Source organism: Anoplopoma fimbria, chromosome 5, assembly GCF_027596085.1.
Source record: "Anoplopoma fimbria isolate UVic2021 breed Golden Eagle Sablefish chromosome 5, Afim_UVic_2022, whole genome shotgun sequence".
Classification (NCBI taxonomy): Eukaryota; Metazoa; Chordata; class Actinopteri; order Perciformes; family Anoplopomatidae; genus Anoplopoma; species Anoplopoma fimbria.
In genome coordinates, this window is record NC_072453.1 from 5,069,254 (window position 1) to 5,093,909 (window position 24,656).

The following is a 24,656-nucleotide window of genomic DNA, read 5'->3' on the forward strand; positions in this document are numbered from 1 at the left end:
TTTCACACGTGAAAAGCAATATGTGGCCTCTTCAGGTGTGACTTTATCATGGACTCAGCGGTGGAAAGCACACAGGTAAATACTGTACAATTATTAAGGTTGCTGTAAATCCACATAATATTGCTTTTTTTCTTTGTACTCCACTGCATTTCAGAAGGAAACTGTATACCCCAGTGCAGCCTTTGACAGCTACAGTTAATGACTTTATATGTTTAATATGAATAATGCAAGGATTGGCCTTCTTTGCAACTATTTGCAATACTGCACCCTCTTCCGGCCAACTGGAGCATTGCATTTTAACAGCAGAACAGTGCCAAATTGAATCACACCTTAAAAACACCCTAGAGTCATAACTTTTTGGATAACGTCAGTGTGGATAACGTCCACGGTGACGTCACGGCGCCCTCCCCTCGCGCTCCGCCCTCATAAACCTGAACTCACTGGGGAGTCTCTCTGTGTGCCAGTCAGTCCGTCAGTCAGTGCGTCCTCCGCCGGCCGTCGAGCGTCTCTCTGTCCACATGCGCACAGTGAGGGGGCACACACAGGGAGCAGGACCGGCTCTGGGACTTATTATTCGGAGTGAACACCTGGATTACGAAACACCATTTGTATTTTTCTTATTTCTTACTTTTTCCTAAATTTGGGGCAAAAGAAAAAGAACCTGCCATCATGTCTCGGGCTCCAGAGGATGCGAGCAAGCTCACTGAAAGTACATACAAGGTAAGTCTTGTAGCAAATAATGACATAATAATCCATGATTGTCTCTGGTTTGGGGTGAATGTTTAGAGGTGGGGATCCGTTTTTCTTAGTTGGGTTATAATTATTTTTGTTGCATTTTGACCCTGACCATAAGTCACAGATATAACAACACTATAAACAACAATATAAATGTGTTAGAGACAGTTGTTATATTGGGACAGTTTCTTCAAATGCCTACCTTTTGTATTAAGCACCCATTCTGTTGAAATAATCTGAAACTCCCTGTTTACAAGGGGAATAAAGTTAAAAAAAAAATCTTAGAACAGCTTGTTATGTCCAACAACAAATACAAATGTATTTGTCAGTCATTTTTTTTAAATTATTCAATGATGCATGACACACAGCCACAATGCAGTCAAAGCCTAACTGTCTGTCTGACATGTGATGAGTGAGACAAACGTTTCTTCCACCAATCAACCTGCTCTAGCTTGTCAGTGGATATAAAGTGATTTGATCAATAGTCATTTGATCATGGGATTAATGATTAGTCGGATTAGAGTAATCTAATCAGGTTTCACATATGATAAGCAAGTGGGAGCGTGTCTGGGTGTGTGTGGCTGTATTTATGTGTCTGTCAGGACCAAATGTCTTTAAAATCCAAAAGAAGAAAGTTTGGACTCGAGGTTTAAAGATTATTTTATGGTTTGGGTTTAAGTTTAAATTTAATAAAATAACTTGGTTTAGATTTGATTATTTAGTGGAATGTCCTTGCTGGATTAGCAATACAGAGTGTGTTCTTTGTGGATCTTGTGTGACACAGAGAAAGTCATACCTGTAGTAAACAGTGTGCCACAGTTTCAGCTGTGGGGGAGAGAGAGAGAGAGAGAGAGAGAGAGAGAGAGAGAGAAAAGAAAGCAAGGAACCAGTTTCCCCTTTTCCCTCTCCTCCTCTGCTCTGCTCTTTTCTTCATGTAAAGTCATACCTACCACTTCATTGTTCTACTGAGGGCGTGCCAGGGGAATAGAGACAGGGAGGTGAACAGCACTTGATTGTTGAGGCATTTCAATGAGAGAGAGAGAGAGGGGGGGGGGGGAGGGGTGATGATGTTAATACTGCAAATAGCTGCAACTTTGTGTGGGACTTCGGTCTTATGAGGGAGCTGTAAAGCACATGTAAGGGGTCAAGTTAAAGATTGAAAGTTTTACTGTTCTGAGATGGTGATATTTATGGAACAGCAGCACAAACACATGCACTTGTTTTCATGAGTTTCTCTTCTCCACCCACTCCCACAAAAATAGCCTCACAAGTTTTATTATTCTCAGCAGGTTTTTTTAATTAGAGATGTTTTCGAGTAAGTGAAAGAGAAACTTAGTTATCAAACTGTATGAAACTGTTTCTAGATCAGGAATAAAAAAGAGTTGTCTTTCGCTACAACCCTCAATCTCTGCTTTTTTTCCCCCCCCAAGAATGTGATGGAGCAGTTCAACCCAGGCCTGAGGAATCTGGTCAACCTCGGGAAGAACTATGAGAAATCAGTCACAGGTAAAGCTTTCGCCCTCAAAATAGGATGACACCTGATGATCTATGCGTCGTTATATGAAATTTAAATTTGACCTTTGTGTACCTCAGTGTCAGAACTATCTCCACTAATCAAAGAGTTTGGTTTAAGTAAAGTTTCACCAGAACACAAAATGGTTCAGAGAGTTCCTCAACCAGTAACTTTGTTTGTCTGTCTCTCCCATGCAGCGATGACTCTTGCTGGGAAAGCCTACTTTGATGCAGTCTCAAAGGTGGGAGAGAATGCTATCGTGTCTCCAGTCTCCAGAGAGCTTGGTGAGTTTCATACAAGTCCAGGTTAAATTCACCTTACAGTGCTTGAAATCTCAAGGGGGTGTGCCTGAAATCCATATTCAAATGTCTCTGTGGTGACGCTAGAGCTTGAAAAATAAAGTGACTCATTAGTTACATATTATGTTGAAATAGTTTGTCATTTTGGAGAGCATACTTAATCACTTCCTTACTGAGAGTTAGATGTGAAGATCGACGCCACTGACTGTACAGTAAATATGAAGCTACAACTAGCTTAGCATGAATGAAACAAGGGCAAACGGATATTTGTTAATTAGTGAGGTTAAAAGGGGCTGGTAGGTACATTTTGTTGCCTTTGGAGAGAGTCTGGCTGTTTCCAGACTTTATGCTAAGCTAAGCTAACTGACTGTAACCTCATATGTATCGTACAGACACAAGAGTGGTTTCAATCATCTCATCTAACTCTTGACAGGAGAGCAAATAAGTGCATTTACCAAAAAGTTTAACTGATTCCTTAAAGTCACCGCAAAATTGATGGAAGGGATTTTTCACATCACCACCATATGCCATATTTTGACTGCATGCGAGTCAATTATGCAAACATCTGGAAATAACATTGACTGAACCCTTGTGGCACAGTAGAAGCAGAATTTGATTGCAGTCTCCTCTCCCCCTCGCTCTGATTGAAGTGCCTCCTCTGTCTGTTCGCTGAGGCTGCCATCAAGCCTGCACAGGTTGTTTTTCATCCATCCTGTGATTCATCTCCAATTATTCTATTAGCGCTACTATTTGGAGCTGACCTGTTTTATCCAGGGGTTGCAATTTGGTGCTATTACAATTCATCAAGTTGTTTTTTATATTCTGCTGCGTCACTCCTTAATGCATGGGGCAAACAAGGCTCAGGTTGACATGCAGAGAATCCAAGGAGGGCTGTAAACATGGATAAATAATGCTCCTTCTTTCAGCTCGGGGTCCTTTAAAGAAAGATTGTTACCAAAGTGAATATCATGTGTTGACTAAGTTTTTTTGTTTTTTTTGGATGGCATTTGCATTGCAAATGCCATCCAATACTTGATGAAATGTCAGACTAGGTGAGGTGAGCTGTTACTGTGTGAAAGAGACAATATGAGGCGTGTGTCGCATTTGGTGAAAAATGTAAATTAAGGAATATGGAAGTTAGCAAACAACCAGGGCAGCACAGCTGAACATTGGTGCAGTGTCGAGTGTCTGAAAATGAAACCATGGTGAAGATTAAGCTTCATAATGCTAAACCGACAGGCTTGCAGAAAAATCTGGACCCCTGAATATCACCATCTCCTGTCAGTCAGAAAGATTGTCTACTAGATTTTTTATAAGTGACATTAAAAAAAAGCTCTCTTGTTACCCATTATTATAACAGTAGGCCAAATGTATAAAATCCCTGTTTGTGCCAATTAGCCAACAATCTCCATACTCTGCTATCAGGCAATGCTGGCCAAGTTTATCGGAGCGCACCTGTCAATTAACAATGCAAGTACATCATTGCTTCATTAAAAAGTATGTTCACGTCACACGGTTAAATTGCCTCTAGTAAAAAGGTGCTTCAAAGTCTTGAACCCTCAGCTCTGCCTGGAATGGCCGACAGTGAGGCAGTGTGAATTCTCTCACACACTGCAGCGAGCAGAGTAGCAAACACGCTGAACAAACAGAAAGACAGAGGAGACTGTCTTCCCACCCATGATCCACCTCATCCCCTGGTTCTTCTATATGCCTCACCAAAACCCCAACACTGGTCTTTACTGTGTATCTGTGGAGGCCAGGAGAGGCTCAAACTATATGGGAAGAGACAAACAAATTTATTTTGGTGCTGTATGTATTTAAACAAAAGACATAAGACAGAGTTAAACAATGATAGACGTGTTGGAATGTACAGACTTCAAGAGAGGACAGCTTTCTACCTTCAGTCTTCGTAAATACCTCTACAGGATTTACGATTGCTTATTATTGCCTCAAGTCAATCTTTAACCATTCACTCCATCTCTGACAGTAGGAAGCTTCATTTCATCATAAAAGTCCAAGAATTTATTTAAACTGAACCACTGTCAAGAATGATAGGCCAGATACATCACTGTGTTGTTATGACTAGATCTCAACTGCAGACCCGCTGTAAGGATTTTTTTTCTCTGACGTGATTTTAGAGTTCAGTTCAGAAGCGTCACGGTGGTTGGCAGGCATTTGCAGAACGTTACCTGAGGCTTTTACTTCATACCACGCTGCTCATTTTCCATGAGCTAAAGTTTGTCCACATTTTTCTCTCTCAAATGAACGCTATAATGGAGGTGAAAGTGTACAAGTAAAAGGTCACAACTGCCTGAAGACAACAAGTAAAAACCTCTCACCTTTGCTGTTTGAGCTCCTTATTTATGACTTAAAAAACCCAACAGCATACTTTCTTTTAAGATAGTTACTTAGTTACTACTTTTTACTCCATCAAAATCGCTTCATTCGCCAATTGTAGGCCACAATAGACACAGGAATTTGATTTAGTGATACAGCGCAGTCAAACGAAGAAAGGTAAAACCTTAGATAAGATTTTCTCCCATGTCTTACTTCAAATAACCATCTTCCTGCTACTTTAATGGGCTGATACCACTTCTAACCACTACCAATTACCCCAAATATTTAAGAAAAACAAAACAGAAAGTACCTTTAATGCTATGTAACAAATGATAACTCTTACAAATTAAAAGTTGAATCGATACGGTATAGATTCAGTACACTCCACCATGGTAGCTAATGTAATCTGACTTATAATGCTGTGTAGCTAATGGTTGCTAATGTTAGCTAACATAAGAAAGATATTGCTGTTACTGACTTACTCAGTTTGCTGACTTATTGCTCTTCTCTACTTGTGTTTTATTTTAGCAAGATACCATTTAGCATCCAACATACATTGTACTTTTTTCTCTTAAGTAAAAAGAAGTAAACACATTACGTGTTTGGTTTGAAAATTCCAGGTGCCAGTATTTTGATTTCCGCTGTTCAGCAAAAGTTTAGTTTCACTTTTAAACTAGTTTCATATGTGAAATGATTCATTATTATAGCTTGGCATTAGTAAATATTTTTATATTTGTTGTCATTCATGTATAATAAAGTGCTATGGCAGCACAGCTGGTTTGCCATATTTATAAGTCATAGTTTTCAGTGGGTGTACAATTAGAAACTTCCTGTGCATGAGGCCTTGACTGGACTCCACAGGGAGTTGCCATTCCACTCTGCAAAGCAGCAGGTATTTAGGGACTGAAAATGTAACAGGAGAAAGAATAGCAACATCCCCACCCCTTCCACCTTTTCTTCGTTTGCTCAACACAGTTGAATTGTTTTTTGAAATATTGAAGTACACTGTAGGCAAGAGAAAAATGGTAATGTCAGCCAAAGCGAGTGTTTCCTGCCGATAGCTTCTGTAACAGGTTTCAGCTTTTGAGAGGAGCTATTTATTCGGTGGGGAGGTTGATTGTATAAATAATAAGAGATTGGGACATTTTAAACATCTGGCCTAGAGCCATTTCATGGGACCTTTTTGCTCTCTAGACATAACAAACAGTTTTGCCTGCATCATCAGTACGTGATTGGCAATTTATCTTTTAGTACAAACACAACATCACTAGACTCATCAGGGAACCATAAATTGTTCCTGAAAGTCAGTGAAGGTACACCTCCCTTCATTTTCTTTCCTACGTTATAGTTTGACTGAGAACACCTTTTTTTTGGCAAGAGCGGGTTCCCTTGTAAAGTGGTAAGGCTCACCAATAACAACAATGCATGTCTGCATCACAAATAATGCAGTTTATATGTTTACCATGTAAGAATTTGTCTCCATGTCAAGTCCTTTAATAGTGGTATCCTTGGGCCAGTTTGTGTTAAAAGTGTTAAAAGCGCTTTTCTTATAATTAATGAGATGCATCATTTCTATGCATTTTGAACAAAATCTAATTCTCATTATCTCAGATGATTTATGTGACATAATTAATTATAGGGCTCTCCTTAGGCTATAAGAGTAATGACATGCAACATTGGCCAAAGTTTCATTGGAGGAATAGTCCAACATTTTGGGAAATATACTCATTTGTTTTAGCTTAACTTAGCATAAAGACTGAAAGTACCTGTAAGTAGCCTGGGTCTGTCTGAAGGTTATCTGCTAAACAACCACTCTGCATTATTCACACGTCATATATAGTTTGTTTCTCTGTTTGAAATTAGTCAGGGTTAATTTGACTCTTGGACAGTGGCAAGCTAGATGCGTCCTACTAATTCCTGTCTTTATGCCAAGATAAGCTAACAGTCTCTTGGCTTCAGCGGCATAGGTTTACTTATTATACAGACGTCAAAGATCTACCTCTTGGCAGGAAAGTAAGTAAATTAGTATTTCCCACTCACTTTAAAACGTTTAAAAAGTGGTAACTGCTCTCATGCTCATGATAGTGTATGGGCAGCTGCTAAAGAAAATTAGCTGGACCGTATTGCATGAATGTATCTGTGACACCAAAATATCAAGGTCAGTCACACAGACACAGATTGTTTTCCCAAACCAGGCCTAGACTGTTGAAAACAAATAAAGGAGGTTGTTTGAAAGAACACCCTCTTTCTGCATCTACTATTAAAATAAAGGCTCCCAGCACACTGGGAGTTTCCTCCAAGGGACCTCTAAAGAGACCAGAGACTCACTTACCGCTCAATAAACCATGATGTCGGAGCACCTAAAGCCCTGTCACACTTCAATCCTTTCACAAAAATATCCCATTAGTCCCTCCTTTGCTTACTCATTATAGATTTGAATCAATATTTACAGAAAAACACTGTCTATAAAACGTTATTCTTCACATAAAGAACATATTTTTTTAGGTTATAAGGTTTGCCTTCAGTTTGTTGTACTAAGTAAAGAGAGATTTATATTGATACTCGAGGCTGCATTTAGTTTGTATGTATTCTTGTAATAAATTATGTTTTGTGTGTGTGACTGCAGGTCATCGCTCTATGTTAGAGAAGCTGTCACAGCTATTGATCTGGAGCACACAGTAGACATGCTGAATGGCAGTAGATCCTTTCTCTAATCAATAATTAAAGAATACAAACTAATAAAAAGAAGGCTTTTGATCATCATTAGTGTGAGAAACTGATGATTTCACCATTGTTCGACATTTTATAAAATAGGTGATTATTTGAAAAATAATTGACAGATTAATCGATAATAAAGAAATAGGGTTGTGTGTCTACCAAATGTCTACTTAATATAGGAACTAAGCATTGCAGCCTTTAGTTTGCATATTGAGGTCAATTGTTGTTGCCAAAACAATCTCACCTCAAGGCCCATTAATAAGCCACTCCTGAGCTTTCGATCATATAACATGATCTTCATCAGCAGAGAGGGTAGCCAAGTTTGTAGAAACATTAACATTTGTTGGATCAAAGTTGAGTTTCAGTTCATACTTGAACTTGAAAACAGCATTTTACAAAACGGTCTCACCTCAGGGGCCATTTATAAACTGATCTGGAGCTTTCAACATGATTTGCTGAATGCAGTGTTTGTTGGTTCTACTTGGTTGTTTATACAGTAAGTCCAGAGTCCAGCGTTTAACCACAGTCACCTTCACATGTGTTTCCACTACAGTGAATTCAGCACGTAATCACAGTGACATCATGATGATAACAGTAAGGGACGAGCTCATTAATGTCAACCTCCGAAAAGTGTCTCTCCCCACCTGCACTGGAATGTGTGCAATTGAGATACCATTTGATACTGAGTCACAAAGGAGGTGGACGCATTTCTTCACACACACACACACACACACACCGCAAGTCTGCGCGGACAAGCCCAGTGATGCATCTGATGATAAAACAGTTCCACAAGACCATGACCAACATAGGCACTACCAAGTTCAGCGCTAACTCAGATGTTGCCTGCACTTGGATAGAGGAGTAAACTCAATCAAGGAAAGATTGCCATTTAGATAGAGTCAGACATAAAGGGGAATTTGAGGAAAGGTGCCAACTCAGCTACCAGTGTTTGCGATGCCAACGTCATCTCATGTTGTACAGCTTCCTTATCTAACAGCACATAGTCAGGGGTTCGCCCGGGGCACTCCCAGCAAATAAATGGCACCACATGTTGAAAATGTAGAAAGCTCTGCGTCCCATCTGCGGTCTTTTAAAACAGGCATTTGATACAGTTTGCAAAGATTCCATACAGATTGTATGTTAACTGCATCGGTTTTTAAATGACCAACTTTGATTTTAAAGCGGCAAAAGAAATGCCCTTTATTAATAGCTTTTTTGTCTTCACTTTTAGCTGTGGTTGACATCAAAGTTGGATTATGAATTTTTTAACTAAAAATTAACCTAATGTGTATGTTCATTTTAGACATGCTTAAAGCTCCATCTACCCAACTACATACTTCAAAGTAAAAATGTTTCTAGTTGTGTGCTAAAGTATCTGAATCTCTATACACAGGCATGGCAAATTTGAGTGTTTGAACAAGTGGGGGAGAGAACAGGTGTGTTCATAACTCATAAGCATTATGAGTGAATCATGGATAGTTTAGTTTTCCATAGGGATTTCTTGACAACACTGTATGGGTGCACATGGTGAAAATTTTCAACACAAGATTAGATTATCTTGGTACTTAAAAGGGACCAAATAGCCTGCAACAGATAGAGATATGAGATAAGATAAAGTCAGAAACAGCTTGAATGACAGTTCAGCCAAGTAGATGCTTAAAACTTTGTGTAGCCAGGTACTTTTTTTAGTTTTTTATTCACACCTTAGCTAGAGAGAATCCATTTTTTTTACTTTTTACACCTAAACGCTCACACCTTAATTCCACAGAGAGAAAGCAAGCATCCGTTATCTTACTTTTGATCACTCCTGTGTGACAGATTCATGAATCACCGTACAGTCTGTACCAAGCTGTGGTAACGTTCTGTAGCATTGACTCCCTCTAGCAAGCTTCCACACCTTGTTAACCCCAAAGCTGCAGGTGTACAACGGCCTCTTTGAACCCCCTCCCGGCCTTTCTCAGCCTCCCCCCTTCCACCCCTGGCAGTCCGTTGTTGAGGCTGTACAAACAGCCCCTGAGCCCCGCGCCACCCCTCCCTTTCGAAGCACAAAGGCAGCATTTACCAGTACGTTCTGGTGACCTTCAGAGGGCAATGTTGTTGTAGCTGGACGCTGCCTCGCAGATCACGGGAGTACAGCTCTGTATCAGTGGGTTATTACGTTTGTTTGCCCCGAGTGGAGGCGTGCAGGGAGGAATGTCAGGTGTTGGGTCTGATGTGGGTTTAGGTGGAGTGTGCCGACACGGGCCAGTTTTAGAGATTTTTTCCTAAAAATAACAAAGTGAACCCGACACCTGTGCCTTCTTAAAATTCTTCTGAAGGTGCTGACACTCTTGCAGGATGTTCACTTTTGCTCTTTTCCCTAGTGGTGTCGCTATCACATGTCCTTTTATGATGTCCCATACTGTTTTTAGAGGTTTCACCAGAAACACGGTGCCCTATAGTAAACCTTAAGTCTAGATTCAGCCCCATTGTGATAGAGGTAGCACTATAAACTGCTTAGCTACAATTGTCCACTTCTGTTTACAGTATTGACTCACTCCCATTGTCTCGTGTCATATGCTGCTCTATCTATGCTGTAGCCAGTCTGTGAATGGAGACTGTTCTGTATCTGACCGCACATTACCAGAACGTTTCATAGAGATTACTTATTGACAGCTGTTCAAATATTGAAAAGAGATAAGTCATCTGCAAAATATGGGCTGTAAAGATGGGTGAAAGGCCTGATGAAAACAGGCTTCTTTGGTTTATTATAAATTACATTTTCTCCAAAATCTGCATTTTGTTATGAACTGTTTGTGTGTGGTGGATGTGTATGTGTGCTGTCTGGTTTACAAATGTTCTCTGTCAACCGCATTCCTTCAAGGGATACTTATTATTGAGAAATACACTTTCTTGCCAGGAATAAAATGAGAGGATTGATTCCATGTCTGAACAGTAAATATGAGGCAAATATGAGCATTTAGCTTAGCACAAAGACGGGAAACCAGGGGGAAATAGCTAGCCTGGCTCTGTCTGAAGGAAACAAAACCACGCACCAGGCATCACCCCTGAAGCTCACAAATTAACATATTATACCTGCAAATGCATATATAAAATGTGCAAATAAAGCAAACAACATTGTTGTTTAAAGATGAGTTATGTGTCACTTTCTGTAGTGGTATCACTCTTTTCTAACTCACAACAAGAAAGAAAAAAATGTTATTTCTCTAAACCTCCTCTTGACCCTGGTCAGAAAAAAAAACAATGGGCCATATGTACAAAATGAGTTTTTCTTTCTTTGAATTGATCTCTGAAATACATAACAATGTTCCTGATGTCTCTCTAGGTGTGGTTCTGATGGAGATCTCAGAAGCCCACAGAAAGATCTACAATGAAATGGATGAGAATGTGAGTACCCTTAAAAAATAGTCACCCACAATCAGTTTTCTAAAGTTTGAGTAGTGTTTTATAAAAAAAAAGAAAGACATTTTACATGGGATTTGATAACAAAAACGTAGAATATGGCCAGCTCTGATTTTGAATGGACACCTTGTGTTTTCCTAGTAAAACTCACAGCTCTTAAGTTGTTCCTTTAGTCTTTGCCTCATTCTGTCTGGTCCTGCATCAGAAGAAAGAGAGTAACATAATGGTTCTGAAGAATGACACGAGACTAAGCCTTTCCTGTGCTGCAATTATGTCGTTAAAACAATTTTGTGCATTGGCAAGTCACCTGTTGAGCCTTTAAGTGTGACTGAATAACACTCATCTTCACATAACAGAACGAGATTTGCCATTTGATGCACTGACCTTTTCTGAACACGTAACCTCTTAAACCTTTTGTGCTCATTCTTAACATTTTAAAGAGTTTTAATTTGTTGTAACAAAAGGTGAAGGACAGTTTGTTGAGAGTGGAAAACCCAAAATAATCATTCCTGTCCCTGCTGCCTCGGGGTAAAATTCCCCAAATACCTGCTAGTGACAAGAAATAATTTGTGTCCCCGTTTGAATACTGAACAACAACTGAAACACAACATTCAGTCTTGTTGTGTGATTCTCTTCGGAAATAAGCAGAATCTCATATGTAGAAATAACGTATGTGTGAATGGTTCTCGTTTCTGCTTGTGCCTACCCTGGACTGATCGTCATGTATCTGCGAGAGTGCAAAATTGTAAATCTTTAACCATAACATGCTGATAAGACATCCTTGATGTTTCGAATCTCATCCACTCAGAAACCCATTATCATGCATTCCACCAGGTCACTCCACTCTTATCGCAGCGTCTCCATTGAGCCATGTGACGGAACTGTACATTGTGTTAAGAACAGCGTGCATGCAGCGTGAAGTGTCTTGCAATCATTTTAAGGTGTGTGTATTTTCTCTCTGCAGTTAAAGAGGTTCCATAAGGACGTTATTATTGAGCTGGAGAAGAAGACAGAGATGGATGTGAAATACATGAATGTAAGTATAATCATATATACTTGTCTCTTTTCATCATTTTTAGAACTGTCATAAGCTTAAATTTGCCAATTTGACTGGCTCTTAGGTTCTGTCAATCGCAACATTGTTTTAGCTTCTTTGTCTCTGATGAACATTTGTATAACGAAAACAGCAATCTGCTCACTTGTCTCATCCCTCTCTTGTCAAACGTCCTGTAGGCCACCTTCAAGCGCTACCAGTCAGATCACAAGCTGAAGCAGGACTCCCTGGAGCGCTCTCAGACTGACCTGAAGAAGCTCAGGAGGAAAAGCCAGGGAAAGCACTCATCCAAGTATGAGATCAAAGAGAATGAGGTGAGAGTGAAACCAAGCCGACGCCCCAACTTTTTTTATTTTCCTTCAAAACAGAGCATGTTCGATACTTTGCATCGCTTTTCAAGCAGAATGCTGTTGCATGCTCACGCTCCGATGCCCGTGCAAACAATTTGACAAGTGTAGAATTTATGTCACTGGGCGGAGAGATGTTGCCAAGATAGTTGTCATGATAATCACATACCTGTGCGATGGAGAAAGACGGAGGTGTGGGACTTTGTCGGACTGAAATTGCTGGTTTTGCTTTCTGGTTATACTTTAATTTCACGTAAGGGCATGGCGTCATTGATGACAGACATTCGAGATGTGTGTTCTAACACTCAATACCTTTAAAAATAAAAAAAAATTCTGCATAGGACAAGGGAATAGGACCATGAAAGGAGCTACCACGCCCATAGTGGTTTGCATATTCTGTTTTTGCACGCAACAGAATGAGTACATAATGCCTTGGCTCACTGCGTTCAAATATTGCGTTTTTATTGAAAATTTGCACAAACGCATGAATGAATGCTCACATATATGCAGACATACAGTTCAAGACTACGCAGAGATCCATCTTGTATTGGATGCATGTCAGATTCTTCTTGCTCAAAATCAGTTTAAATGTTTGATTTGATTGAGTGAAGCTGAACAGCAACAACCAAAACAGGTTCCTAACAGCCATTTAGCGCTAATTAGCAAAAGCTAGCATGCTGACAGGCTATTGTGGTTGCATTATACCGGCTTTTTATCAGCTCACATGTGACTTTCCTTTTAACCTATCAATAGGTAGAATTGTACCTTAAGCAGTGTGCAATGCTACAATGTGTATACTAACAGAATCCCAGGAAATGCTTAATAAATATTTCCAAGCAGACAAATAGCAGTGTGGAGAAATATATTATTTTGCATCACACACACACACACACACACATTTTACAATCACATTGAAAACAAGTGTCACTGCCAAGTGAATAGAAGCACACACAGTTGGCCTTGAAGATTTAGTCTGTGTTGACATCACCTTTGCTTGAGTAGGTCTGTTGTGTGGCGTGCAGTGACCCTGAGTTTATTGTGTTAAAGGGAATGCTTCCAAATGAGTGGTGCACATTGTCGGGTGTTTACGTCCTGCTGTCCACCCGCAACAAGCAATCTTAACACCTCAGACAGCAATTTGCTTTGTAAATCAATGTGGTGAGATGAAGTTGAGACTGCGAAGCCAGAGCAATACAATCCTGTCTGTCTGTTATTTTAATTTATTGACTGTTTTCATGCCCTCACTTTGATGATAGATGGTGTGTGGGCCTGGTTTGCTTCGACAGAATTGTTAAACAAAACTTTTGATTGAAAAATCAAGAAGTGATTGCAGGTTGTGAAAGGGCTCTATCTTTTTTCTCTGCTGCTAACTTCAGAATCAGTCTCCTGTTTATCCTTGCACTTGAATGGCAAATTTTAAAAGACACTCGTTCAGGAAGTCGTCCTATCTGGGATCCCTTATCTCTCAGAACTGTCTTTTTCTATTATCTGATTAAAGATGACACCGATGGACTACAAAGGAGACAAGGCTAACTAAGCTAGCTTTCTCATAATCATGTGTAGCCGGTTGTCAGTAATGAGCTCAGTCCTGTCTTTCTGCTCTCCCATCTCTCGCTGAGAGTTTGGACGACTGTTTGCTGTGAGAATGGGAAATCAAGAGCCTTGCTTCAGGGTCTGACAAGCTATCGTGGAGAGAGAAAGAGACCAGACAGTAGAGGAGGGTCTAAGACAGAGCCCTTAGAGACAGGCATCTTTAACCATCACCATGACAACCTGGGAAAATTGGAGCGATACTGTAAGGGAAGTGGGTGTAGAATCCAATAATGGAGGAGTGGGTTGAGAAGTCATTGTAAAGAGTTTATAAGTCTTATATGAGGTCCAGTCGGCAATATGCTCTGCGTTACTGGCAGAACCGTCCTCTGTGGGGAAAGTTTGTCTTTCTGCACAGTGATATAGTTTACAAATAAACTTGTAGCTATGTGAAGAGACTTTTATGACATTGCTCGTTAGTGCCTTGATTTGTGACTCTGGCCTGAGGCAAGCACACAAGCTGCGGCCATAAAGTTCAAGAGCTAGTTTCAGATTGGGGTTAAAAAAACACATTCACAATCCCAACTGCTTGACCCTGGAGGTTTGAAGCTGAAAGATGTACATGTAGTCAACAAATGTTTTAATTATTTTATTAAAAAAAGATTTAAAAGAACTGAATTGTAAATAAATAAATAAATACAGAAAGGGAAAGCAAAAATAAATAAATGGAAATTATGGGAAACATATGTATAACTATTATTTTCTGATAGTTTTTTATTAATGTTCTTTTTTATGGCCCTCTTCTATTGTATTTAAAATAATATTTACATTTATTTCTATTATTTTCCTGTTATTTATATTATTTTTCATTTGTGTTTTCATTTATCATTTACTTATTTTTGTGTTTCAATTTTTATTTATTCACTATATAATATGTTTTAATTCTCTATCATTATTTTATTGCTATTATGTCTTTTCACTATCTTACTGATTTAGTCCCAGTCTACCTTCTTATGAGCCTGATGAAGCACTGAGAGATACACCTTGCTCTCGGTTTTATTGTTTTGTTTATTGTCTTTTTGTCACTTCTCCATAAAATATAGTAAAATACAATCGCTCACTCATTACATTGCTCATTTGAAACCTCACTAGTTATTAAACCATAACCATGACCTCTTTGCTGTCCTATGACCCTGTCTGCAGTATGTGGAGAGCATCTCGTCGCGCCAGATGGACATGCAGAAGTTCATCGCTGATGGCTGCAGAGAGGCCTTACTAGAAGAAAAGAGACGCTTCTGCTTCCTGGCGGACAAACATTGCATGTTCTCCTATCAAATTAGCAACTTCCATGAGAAAGTAAGCATGGACAGAGAGGTCATCTTGCATAGTCAGACCCCTGCATTAATGGACTGTTTGACACCTTTCTTTCTCTGGTGTTTCCAGGCCAAAGAGATGCTGGCAGTGCAGCTCCCCAGCTGGCAGGAAAAGTGCAGCGACATCACCAAGGTGCCGGACACGGTGACCACCATGATAGAGGAGATGTCCCCCACTCCAAAACAATCGCCTCTGGTTGAACATTACAACAGGGTGAGTATTAGCTGGTCGTGTTTGGATTCATGCCGAAATGGTATCAAAATGGCTACATTTCGGGGATATGACATTATGAGCTTTATTTTCTTATCATGTGTTGCTTTTCATCCCAATCTGTAATACTCATCTTACTGTAAGATGCTTCAGATAAAAGCTTTTCAAATATTACATAACAGTCCACCGTTTAGAAAAAAATGGCCCTGAAGTATTTTATCTTGTGTTGTTGCTTGTATTTTATCGTGCGAAGGTGCTGATATCTGTCGTATCAGTTGTTGTGTGTAAAGTGGTTGGTTATCATTATCTGGCTATCAGCCAACGGAAATCCTGCATGTGCTCTTGTTGCTCTTGTAAAGTCCATTTTTTTGTTTTGTTTTGTTTTAATGTGGCTATTTATTGAAGCGTAGGAGGTTTCAATTACCGTAATTGCTTTTTAAACATCATCGCCTTGACACGGACTTTACCCTGGTCCTTCTGAGAAAATGCGTGTTATAATTTCCTTATTGCCGTCTCCTATTTTGTCACATTGTGCATCTGCTAATCATATTCTTCTTCATCTCCTCAGAACAACGTGGAATCAGGGGTGCCTCCTCCAGCACCGCAACTGAAGGCACAGACCAGTCCGCTAGCCAACATGTTCAACCCAGAGCCCAGGATTCCTTTCAGCCCCCCGTCAGACCACAACTCAGGTACGGATGACTTCTCTGAACCACAAACATAAATATACCTGTCCCTCACAAATGACTGTGGCAGCTCTCCGGCCTATCACTAACCAGGCACATCAGCAAGTCACGTGTCATTGGCTTCCTCCTTTGACGTTTTGTCAAAATAGAACCAATGTTTTTCAAGTCTGAGAAATATAAAAAATATATATTTTTGGGGAATGTATTTACTGGCTCTCTGGGGGAGAGATAGATGATAAAATGAACACAACTCTCATATCTGTGTGGTAAACGGAAGCTAGCAGCCCGTTAGCTTAGCTTAGCTTTGCACAGAGACTTGACACAGGGGGGAAAGAGCTAGCCTCAGTCCAAAGAGGTAACAAAATCCACCCACCATTCCCAAAATACTTAAATTTAATATTGCTTTAAATTAACTTTTGATTTCAAGATCTGACCGATAACTGATATGATCCCATCTCTAATCTCCTCCAGACCAGATCAGTCTTGGAGAGCTCAGTCTGTCCCGGTCGACGTCCCAGTCGTCCGGTCTGAATGTGGGCAAGAAGCCCAGAGTTAGGACCATCTTTCCCCACATGGCGGGCAACAACCACACGCTTCTCAGCTTCGACGAAGGCGACATCCTCAGCCTGCTCATCCAAGAGGAGAAGGACGGGTGGCTGTACGGAGAGCTGGAGAAGACACAGCAGTATGTTTTCCACTAGTTTCATTTTCATTAATGTTTTAGTCTGACTCACCGGAGGTAGACTCTAGGAATAAGCCTGCTATTGGATGCATATTTCAAGCAGCATTCTCCTCCCCTTCCGGTATGTTTTTTGCAAGGGCACCTTCTTTGCGTCTCTTATCCTATACCAGATGAAAATGTCTGCAAGCCAGGCCTTTCTTCAGTGCTGACATAGTGCTATGGAAATATGTCTGGCTAGGCTAGACTAGGGATGTGTGGATGGCTAAATGACTGCTCAGCTCAGTTTCTGGAAATATTAATGATTTCTGTTTGTTTTCGTGGTTCTTTGTCTCATGATGCTCATTTTAGTTTATCCATCTTTTCATCCATTTAACTGTGTGTGGTTTTAAAGTCCCATGATTCTTTGCTTTTCCCCATGAAAGCACCATATACACTATGGCGTGATTCTACTCAACAGTATTTCCTGTGTAGCCAGAAGTCTGATACAGTTTATTCCTCTGTGCAAGTGACCACCATTGTTGTCCAACATGATTTTTTATTTCCATGAACACACCCACAGTAGTTTATTTTGATTCGATCCCTGCTAATACTATAATACTATAAATACTCCTTAATCCATCAAATGTGTAATAATTTGCCAGATAAACTTGGGAAGTCTGAAAGTACTGTGACAAAGACAAAAACATTGTTGGTTTTGGCCTTTTCATGTGACTTGTTGACGATAACAAAAATATAAAAATGATGACGGTGTTATCTTCTAATCTTAAAACCTGGATAGGATATAGGGCTTTTAAGTCGAACATAACTTAGTATAAAATGAATACAAACTTAATACAAACTAAAATGTGAAATAGAAAACTTTTATTGTGAAATTCCTCCCAAACCTTTGGTACACCCACATGAGGACATGTCAGCAGCACTGTCACACACATTTTTCACATAACTTAAGTTAGCACTACTTGTTTCTTGCTCTGTGTTTGTTAATATTGAGCTGTGCTAATACATCAATGCTTAGGCACACAGAGTATGTCAGGTATGTTCCAAATGACAGTTGTAGAGCTCGCTCTCGCTCTCTGTCACTCTCTTGCCCTGCCCACCAACACCACACACACGTATGCCATTAATCCAGGTGCAGACACAGAAACAAACAAGAGGCATCTGGTCTTGCATATTTCCCTAAAGGATTTTCCCTTTTCCCTTTTCACTCACCCTGGCACATGATAATGAGTGAATGGAATTAATATGTCAGTTAAAAGAGCAATTAAGATTAATCCATTCCTTTGAGCAGAAGTTGTCAATCCAATTTACCTCAAGACGGCAGAGAGGGAGAAATATTCCCAGCCGCTTAAGCAAATAATATAATAATAATAAATGTTATTTGTATCGCGCTTTAAAAGGTTCTCAAAAGCACTTTACATGGTGAAGACAGAAACAATAAAAGCAATAACGATATATAAACAACGCAGACAGATCACATTATAACAGTAATAATCTAAAACAGCAACAAAAAAAACATACATAATAAGCACCAGAGGTTGAAAGCAGATTTGAATAAATGAGTTTGAAGTGCAGCTTTGAAAGTGGCAAGTGACAGGGAATGTCTGAGGTGCTGGGAGAGAGAGAGATATACTTCCCTGCTTCATATTCTCCAATGCAAACATGTATGGCACCTGTTAGCTTTGTGTGTCTTGTTTACTCAAATCATCCGCTTGGAAAATGTTTATGTACAATAAGGAATGTTTGTATATGGAGCTGCAGCAGCACAAATCCATAGAGTAGCCTGTGTAATTACAGTCATCCTCAACTACTCGCTAGATCAATTAGGACTCATAATGCAGGCGAATGGATTACATGGTGCTCGAAGAGCTTGTGTCGACTATTTGAAACAAATTAACACAAGCTGCTCCGTGTGTGTGTGTGTGTGTGTGTGTGTGTGTGTGTGTGTGTGTGTGTGTGTGTGTGTGTGTGTGTGTGTGTGTGTGTGTGTGTGTGTGTGTGTGTGTGTGTGTGTGAGAGTGAGTGAGTGTGTGGTAAAGAGGCCTTTTAAATTAAAGAGGTTTTAATGCAGTCAGTGGCAGTTTGCAAAGATGAGGACATGGAGGGATAAACACATTACATTCTGTCTCTTAGCAACAAATCCAGTGCATTTGTCTGATAAGCCATATTTTTCTCCAAACATGACTTGGAGACAACTTTTGGGTCTTAGTGAACAAAAACTGCCTGCCTGACATAGATTATATGAACATCTCGATTAAGTGTGTGGTCTGTAGCGGCCAACCAATCTGTTGCTTTGGCTCTCTTTCTATATTTTTAACATTGAAAGTCCTACAAATCAGCATATTTAAAAGTGTCAATTATCATTATTATATTTTGACATATTATTATATTAGCATGTGACCCGCCCAGGCTGAAAAGAAAATACAGAACATCATCTGATACTGTTAAGATATTTATTATTTGGGGTACATAAATAATAAACTTACCTACCTTGGTTAATGTTTCTGTTATTTTGCAGGACAAACATCATTAACCTATATTGGCCTAATTGTTGTGTTTAATGGTTTACTACTAGAATCTGGCACCATGTGGCAACTCTTTCTGGTTAATCGTGTTGTTGTTCGATACCTCTCTTGCACGTATAATATTAACTGGACTCCAGGAAGATAACAGTTAAAGGATATCCAAGTGATCATTAAACAATAAAAAATGTTTATTTAAAAAAAATGTTTTATGACATTATGGTGTGTTTGTCTTCCTTGTCAGGCGGGGCTGGTTTCCCTCATCTTACTGCAGACCTTACACTGAACCAGTGATATTAAATAGGTAAGAAAACATTACAACATGCCCGGTAGTGAATCAATGATTTGTTTTACAGCTGAACCTTTATGTCATGTGTGTGAGCAGCAATCTTGGCACGCCGGTGCGTAGGCTGAGTTCGGCCAGTCTGCAGGAGCAGGATGAGGATGAGGAGGAGGAGCCTGTGTTGCTGCCACCGCCAGACTACAGCGACGACACCCCATCTAGCCCGGTGGTCCCTTCAACCCGCTCGCCACAGAACAAGGTCAATACCAGCACCTCAATAAGCATCTACTAACTACATGTCGTCTGTTGTATTTATTAAAACAGTACGTTTTCCCGTTGTGTGGATGTGATTAACTAAACATTATTTAATTGTTTGATCTCCCATTTGTCAATCTTGAAAATGAGAATGCTAGTTGTTTTTAATAATGTGGAAGCACTCCACTGTAAGATACAATTAAAAAACATGCTTTTTCAAGTGTGATATTTTGAAAACAGAATGGTATATTTTAGAACAATGACGCACAATATAACTAAAAGGCCAGACAAAATGAGCATTTAGCTGGTAAACTTATTGAAGCATTGAGTATCTAATTAGCCAGATTAGTGGAGTTGGTGGAAACCAAAACCAGAGCTAAAAGGAGAGAGGAGAAGATTGTATTTCGTTCACCAGTTTGCCTGAATATCACTACAAATTAATGTTAAAATCTGCTGGATATGTAAATAGGTAAGTTTTTTGCTAGTAAGCTGTTAGCTATGGTTTCAAGGGACTCTGGTTGTGCTAGACAGCTGACATGTTTAAATGTCTCTGAAGTGGGCCATGTCGCACGTTCTAGAAAAGTTATTATCTTCCCTGACAGGATATCTCTATTGCCTTGCCTAATAATCACAGACTCTTCGACCACATCACAAAATGCCACCACACGTCCAACTTCTAGTCTGACTAATCACATCTTATCAACATCTCCTTGCTGCATAGTAATTGCCTCCACACCCTTAAGAAGGCGCTCAGCCAGAAACACACCTCAATTCCTCTAACCAGTTTGAGGAAACCATTTATATTTATTTAGACGTCTATTTCCCTAAAGGATGTGTGAGCCTTGAAGATGTTATGTAGCTTTAAGTAGCTGTACCGAGACAAAAAATAACAAGTGTGAACGAACCAGAAAGTTGTTGTTTAAAAAGACATCTGAAAAATGCTCCCAGCCAGGTTTTGTTGAGGAATGGAGAGGTTAGAGGAGAGAGTTACATAAAGGACAAGATTGTTTAATTGTTATGCCTACACTGTGTCAGCTGATTGAGAATATACTAGTATCTCTCCAGCCAGCAGACAAGCCCAGGCACATTTCTTTCTCCCTCATCATCACCTTCCTCACTCCTCTGCCTGTACTCAGTGTCCTGTACTTTGTATCTGCTGCCTCAGGGTTTTTACCGCTAAATAAACCACAGTGAGGGATGTACCTTTCCCACTGTTGGGTTCCCAGTGCTTTTTTATTTTTCCTTTTTTCATCTCATCATCTTATGATTCAACATTTTGTAAAAACGTAGCCCAGCATTGATAAGGCCACATACAAAATAGAATCCTTGCCCTGCCTTTGACAAACTGTCTAGAGGGCTGAAGGCTGGCCGCGCTCTTTAGGTTTGTTATTGTGACTGTGGGGCAAAGGTGTACCATGTCACCATTGCCGTTGGGATTTTAGTTCCCTGAGTTGAGCCTCTTAGGCAACATATTAAAAAAATTATAATAGTTTTTCATTCCTGAATTACATTTACATAATCTTGGCATATACATATTTGGACTTGAAATGTCTGTATCCCTAAAGAAAAATAAACAGGATTCTGAGATATATTTTGAGCCAGAAAAAAACAAAAACTCAAGTTGAAACGTTATTATGAATATAAGAGTTTGCTGAGAGCAGTACACAGCCACATCAACAACAGGAGGTGCTTCCCTAAAGGCTACATTCAGGGAATAAAAGTCTCCTAAACTGAGGCTGCATGTTCAGTGACTTCTAGATGTTATCTGCTCTCTAATGGAAGTCCAGGGTAATGCATGTTTTTTTCTAGAATTAGTAATGAATGCAATGCAACCATTCTTATAAGTTTCACAGAGGTAAATTGTAAAGATTTGCATCTGAAAAATAAAATAAAATACATTAAGTTATCTACATTAAGTTACCGCTCTTTATCAGCCCTCGTCATGCACAGTTAATGAATGAATGAATCTTACTTTAAATATCTGTTGTTATCTGATCTAAAATGAAAACAACATCCTAAACTAACGAACAAACATAATATATATTAACTGCTGTAACTCCTCTCTAAACTTTATTTACAGCATTTCAAAAGCAGCGAGTGCTATAGTGGCCTTACAAAGGTCAGGTACAATATTTATGTTCCCCAGCTTTATCGTCCCCATGCTCACTTGATTCTGTGGAGGGTGACAAGATTTTCATTCTCCTCAGGTGAGAGAATAAGAGGAGTGTGTATGTCCCCATCCAGCCTTTCTAGATTGTCCAGATTCCAGACTTGGTGAGGTCTGAGGTTAGCATGTAGTTTAAAGCTCCTATTGGGAAGTTGGGAGGGGGGAGCAACTGTTGATGAGAAATCTTAACAAACCGGTCTGACAACACTGACTTTCTTCACAGCAGGAGGGAGGGTGTGGATTTGTGATGACTGTGGTGGTGCGTGTTGAATGTTGTGTGTGTTATTTCTCTTTGTCCAACTGGATCTTGAAGGGTCTTTTATTCTGTGTTTTTTGACAACAGGTTTCTTTAGCCAATGGGACTGCAGTGGCTCCCTTTCTAGGGTGAGTGACCTAACTCAACTAACCAAAACTCACAGGTTTCCATAGATGTGTGTTAGTTATTAAACTTTGGTTGATGGCCATTTAATGATTAATTTGAAGGCATTATATCAGCGTGATGATTTTTTCTCTTTTTTTTCATCTTGCAGAGGAGGGAATCCATTTGCCACAATCAAGCTGAGACCAACAGTCACGAATGACAGATCAGCACCACACATCTAACACAGAAGATAATGATTCTCACCGCTTTCATGCCTTCAGGGGAATCATGCAACATTGGAATGATGCGACACACTAAATATCATCCCCAACCCGACATCTCACCAGCCTGCATGCTTGTCTCTCTCAGTAACAGTCTGCTCTATTAAAGGAATCCATTGTTTCTTGGCACAGGTGTGTTTGACTGTGCCAGTGTGTGTTTTACATCAACCACGACAGAAAATATTGCATCAACAACACTTTGAGAAGCAGAAATTAAAAGTTTTGTGACGCAAATATTTTACGTTTAAGTAGGAATTCACCCAAAACCGAAAAATTTAGACTATGTACACAATCAAGATCATGCACAGGAATGGCGGACTCCACTACAGATGATAAAACCTACTACAGTGTATAGATAGGTAATTACTGAATGTAAATACTTTGAATGGAACTCAGATAAAGCTATTGAGGCTTATTGTGCGTTTGGTGGTCCCACAAATACCAGTGGAGTTTCTACTGAAATGCTAAAAAGGAGATAAAACCTGAATCTTCATTTTAGGTGAACTGTCCCTTTAAGATGCAAAAGAGCTGCTTAAACAGTGTCATAAGGTCTTTTCCAGCATGTTTGTGCTGCAGTCAGTGCAGTGTTTTCACATAAAATGAAGAGATCCAGATTGACTTGATGCTGATGAGGAAGACCAGCATCCAGGCTGTCTACCTGACTTGCCAAAAATATATTGTTATTCCTGTTTTTGTTATAGTTATTTTTGTCTTTCTTTTCTTAAGAGGCATTATGATATACAAAGATTGTGAGAATGAAGGGAGAGTGTTGGGAAGAGGCTTTGTCATTTGAGTGAAGGCAAAACAGTATGTCACTGTTTAAAATGAGAAGGCTATTTATATACACTAAGATTGTATGAGATATTTAAATAGAAAATATGGGTGCAGAAGTCTATTCCGCCACCGTACTTATGATCCCAAGATTATTTTAATTTGACTGCTGGTATGTATTTAAAATGGGCAATGACCTTTTGATGAAGGGAACATTTTCACTCCTCATGGTTTCACTGTTGTTTATCCTGTGTACAATGCACGGTTTATACAAAATAATATGTACTAGTAGACATTTGCATTGTATGAAGAAAGTGGGTCTCTGTTTTAAAGTATTAACTGTATTGTAAAAAAAGAAGATTTTTTTGCCATGTAAATGCTTTACAAAATGTAAATGTATGAGGAGGAACTGACTGATGATCAGCTGATTGATCCTCATAGACCCACTCGTGTGTGTAAGTGAAGCCAGCGTAGTTATTGCCTCATGCTTTCTGCAGAGTACCTTGCCACTGTGTTGACCTATGTAGTCTTTCTTTCTCAATAAAACAAAGTAAAGTAAAAGTTTGCATGATTAATGTTCAATTGCCTTTTCTATTTTGATACGCGTTACTACTTCACATACGAATATGTTTTATCGAAGACTGGGATGAAAGCGATAACCTGTTTTCTACTCTGTGTGAATTTAGAAGCTAATATTGTGATTATTATCAAACTAATTACCATACAAACAGTTAATAAACAGTATAAAGATTATTACAGAAACAGAGATGTCTAGAAACTAAGGAAAGAAAGGTTTGTTTACATTACATACATTAAGGATACTAGAACTTGCACACTCAAAAATAACTTAAACATAATTACTCTACCAGACATTTAGTTCAGTTTATTTATTTAAGTCAGTGTTTTTTATCTACCTAAGACAGAACAACCTGGCCATTGTTATTGGTTTGACTGTGGTGTTTTAAATGTTATACGTTGTCTTCTGTAATATACTAATTGGGCTTCTTAGCAAAAAAATCTTACGAAACATGAGTAGCACTGGAAGAAGTACTCTGATCCTTTAAGATTTTCTTGCAGTGTTAATTGTTGAAAAGTACGCATTCACTATTTTTTGACACATTTTTTTGTATAT

At 39.3% G+C, this 24,656-nt stretch overlaps 1 protein-coding gene across 1 annotated transcript; it reads left to right on the forward strand.

Annotated features, from left to right (window-relative positions):
- The first annotated feature begins 485 nt into the window (after positions 1–485).
- On the forward strand, positions 486–24,072 carry baiap2l1a (BAR/IMD domain containing adaptor protein 2 like 1a). Its single transcript, XM_054598779.1, has 14 exons — positions 486–720; positions 2,166–2,241; positions 2,446–2,532; positions 10,928–10,989; positions 11,969–12,040; positions 12,238–12,372; positions 15,139–15,291; positions 15,379–15,522; positions 16,088–16,211; positions 16,677–16,890; positions 19,651–19,710; positions 19,792–19,948; positions 22,455–22,495; positions 22,642–24,072. Exons 1-14 carry the CDS (start codon positions 670–672, stop codon positions 22,712–22,714), a joined length of 1,449 nt encoding a protein of 482 aa, XP_054454754.1. The 5' UTR covers positions 486–669; the 3' UTR covers positions 22,715–24,072.
- The last annotated feature ends 584 nt before the right edge of the window (positions 24,073–24,656 follow it).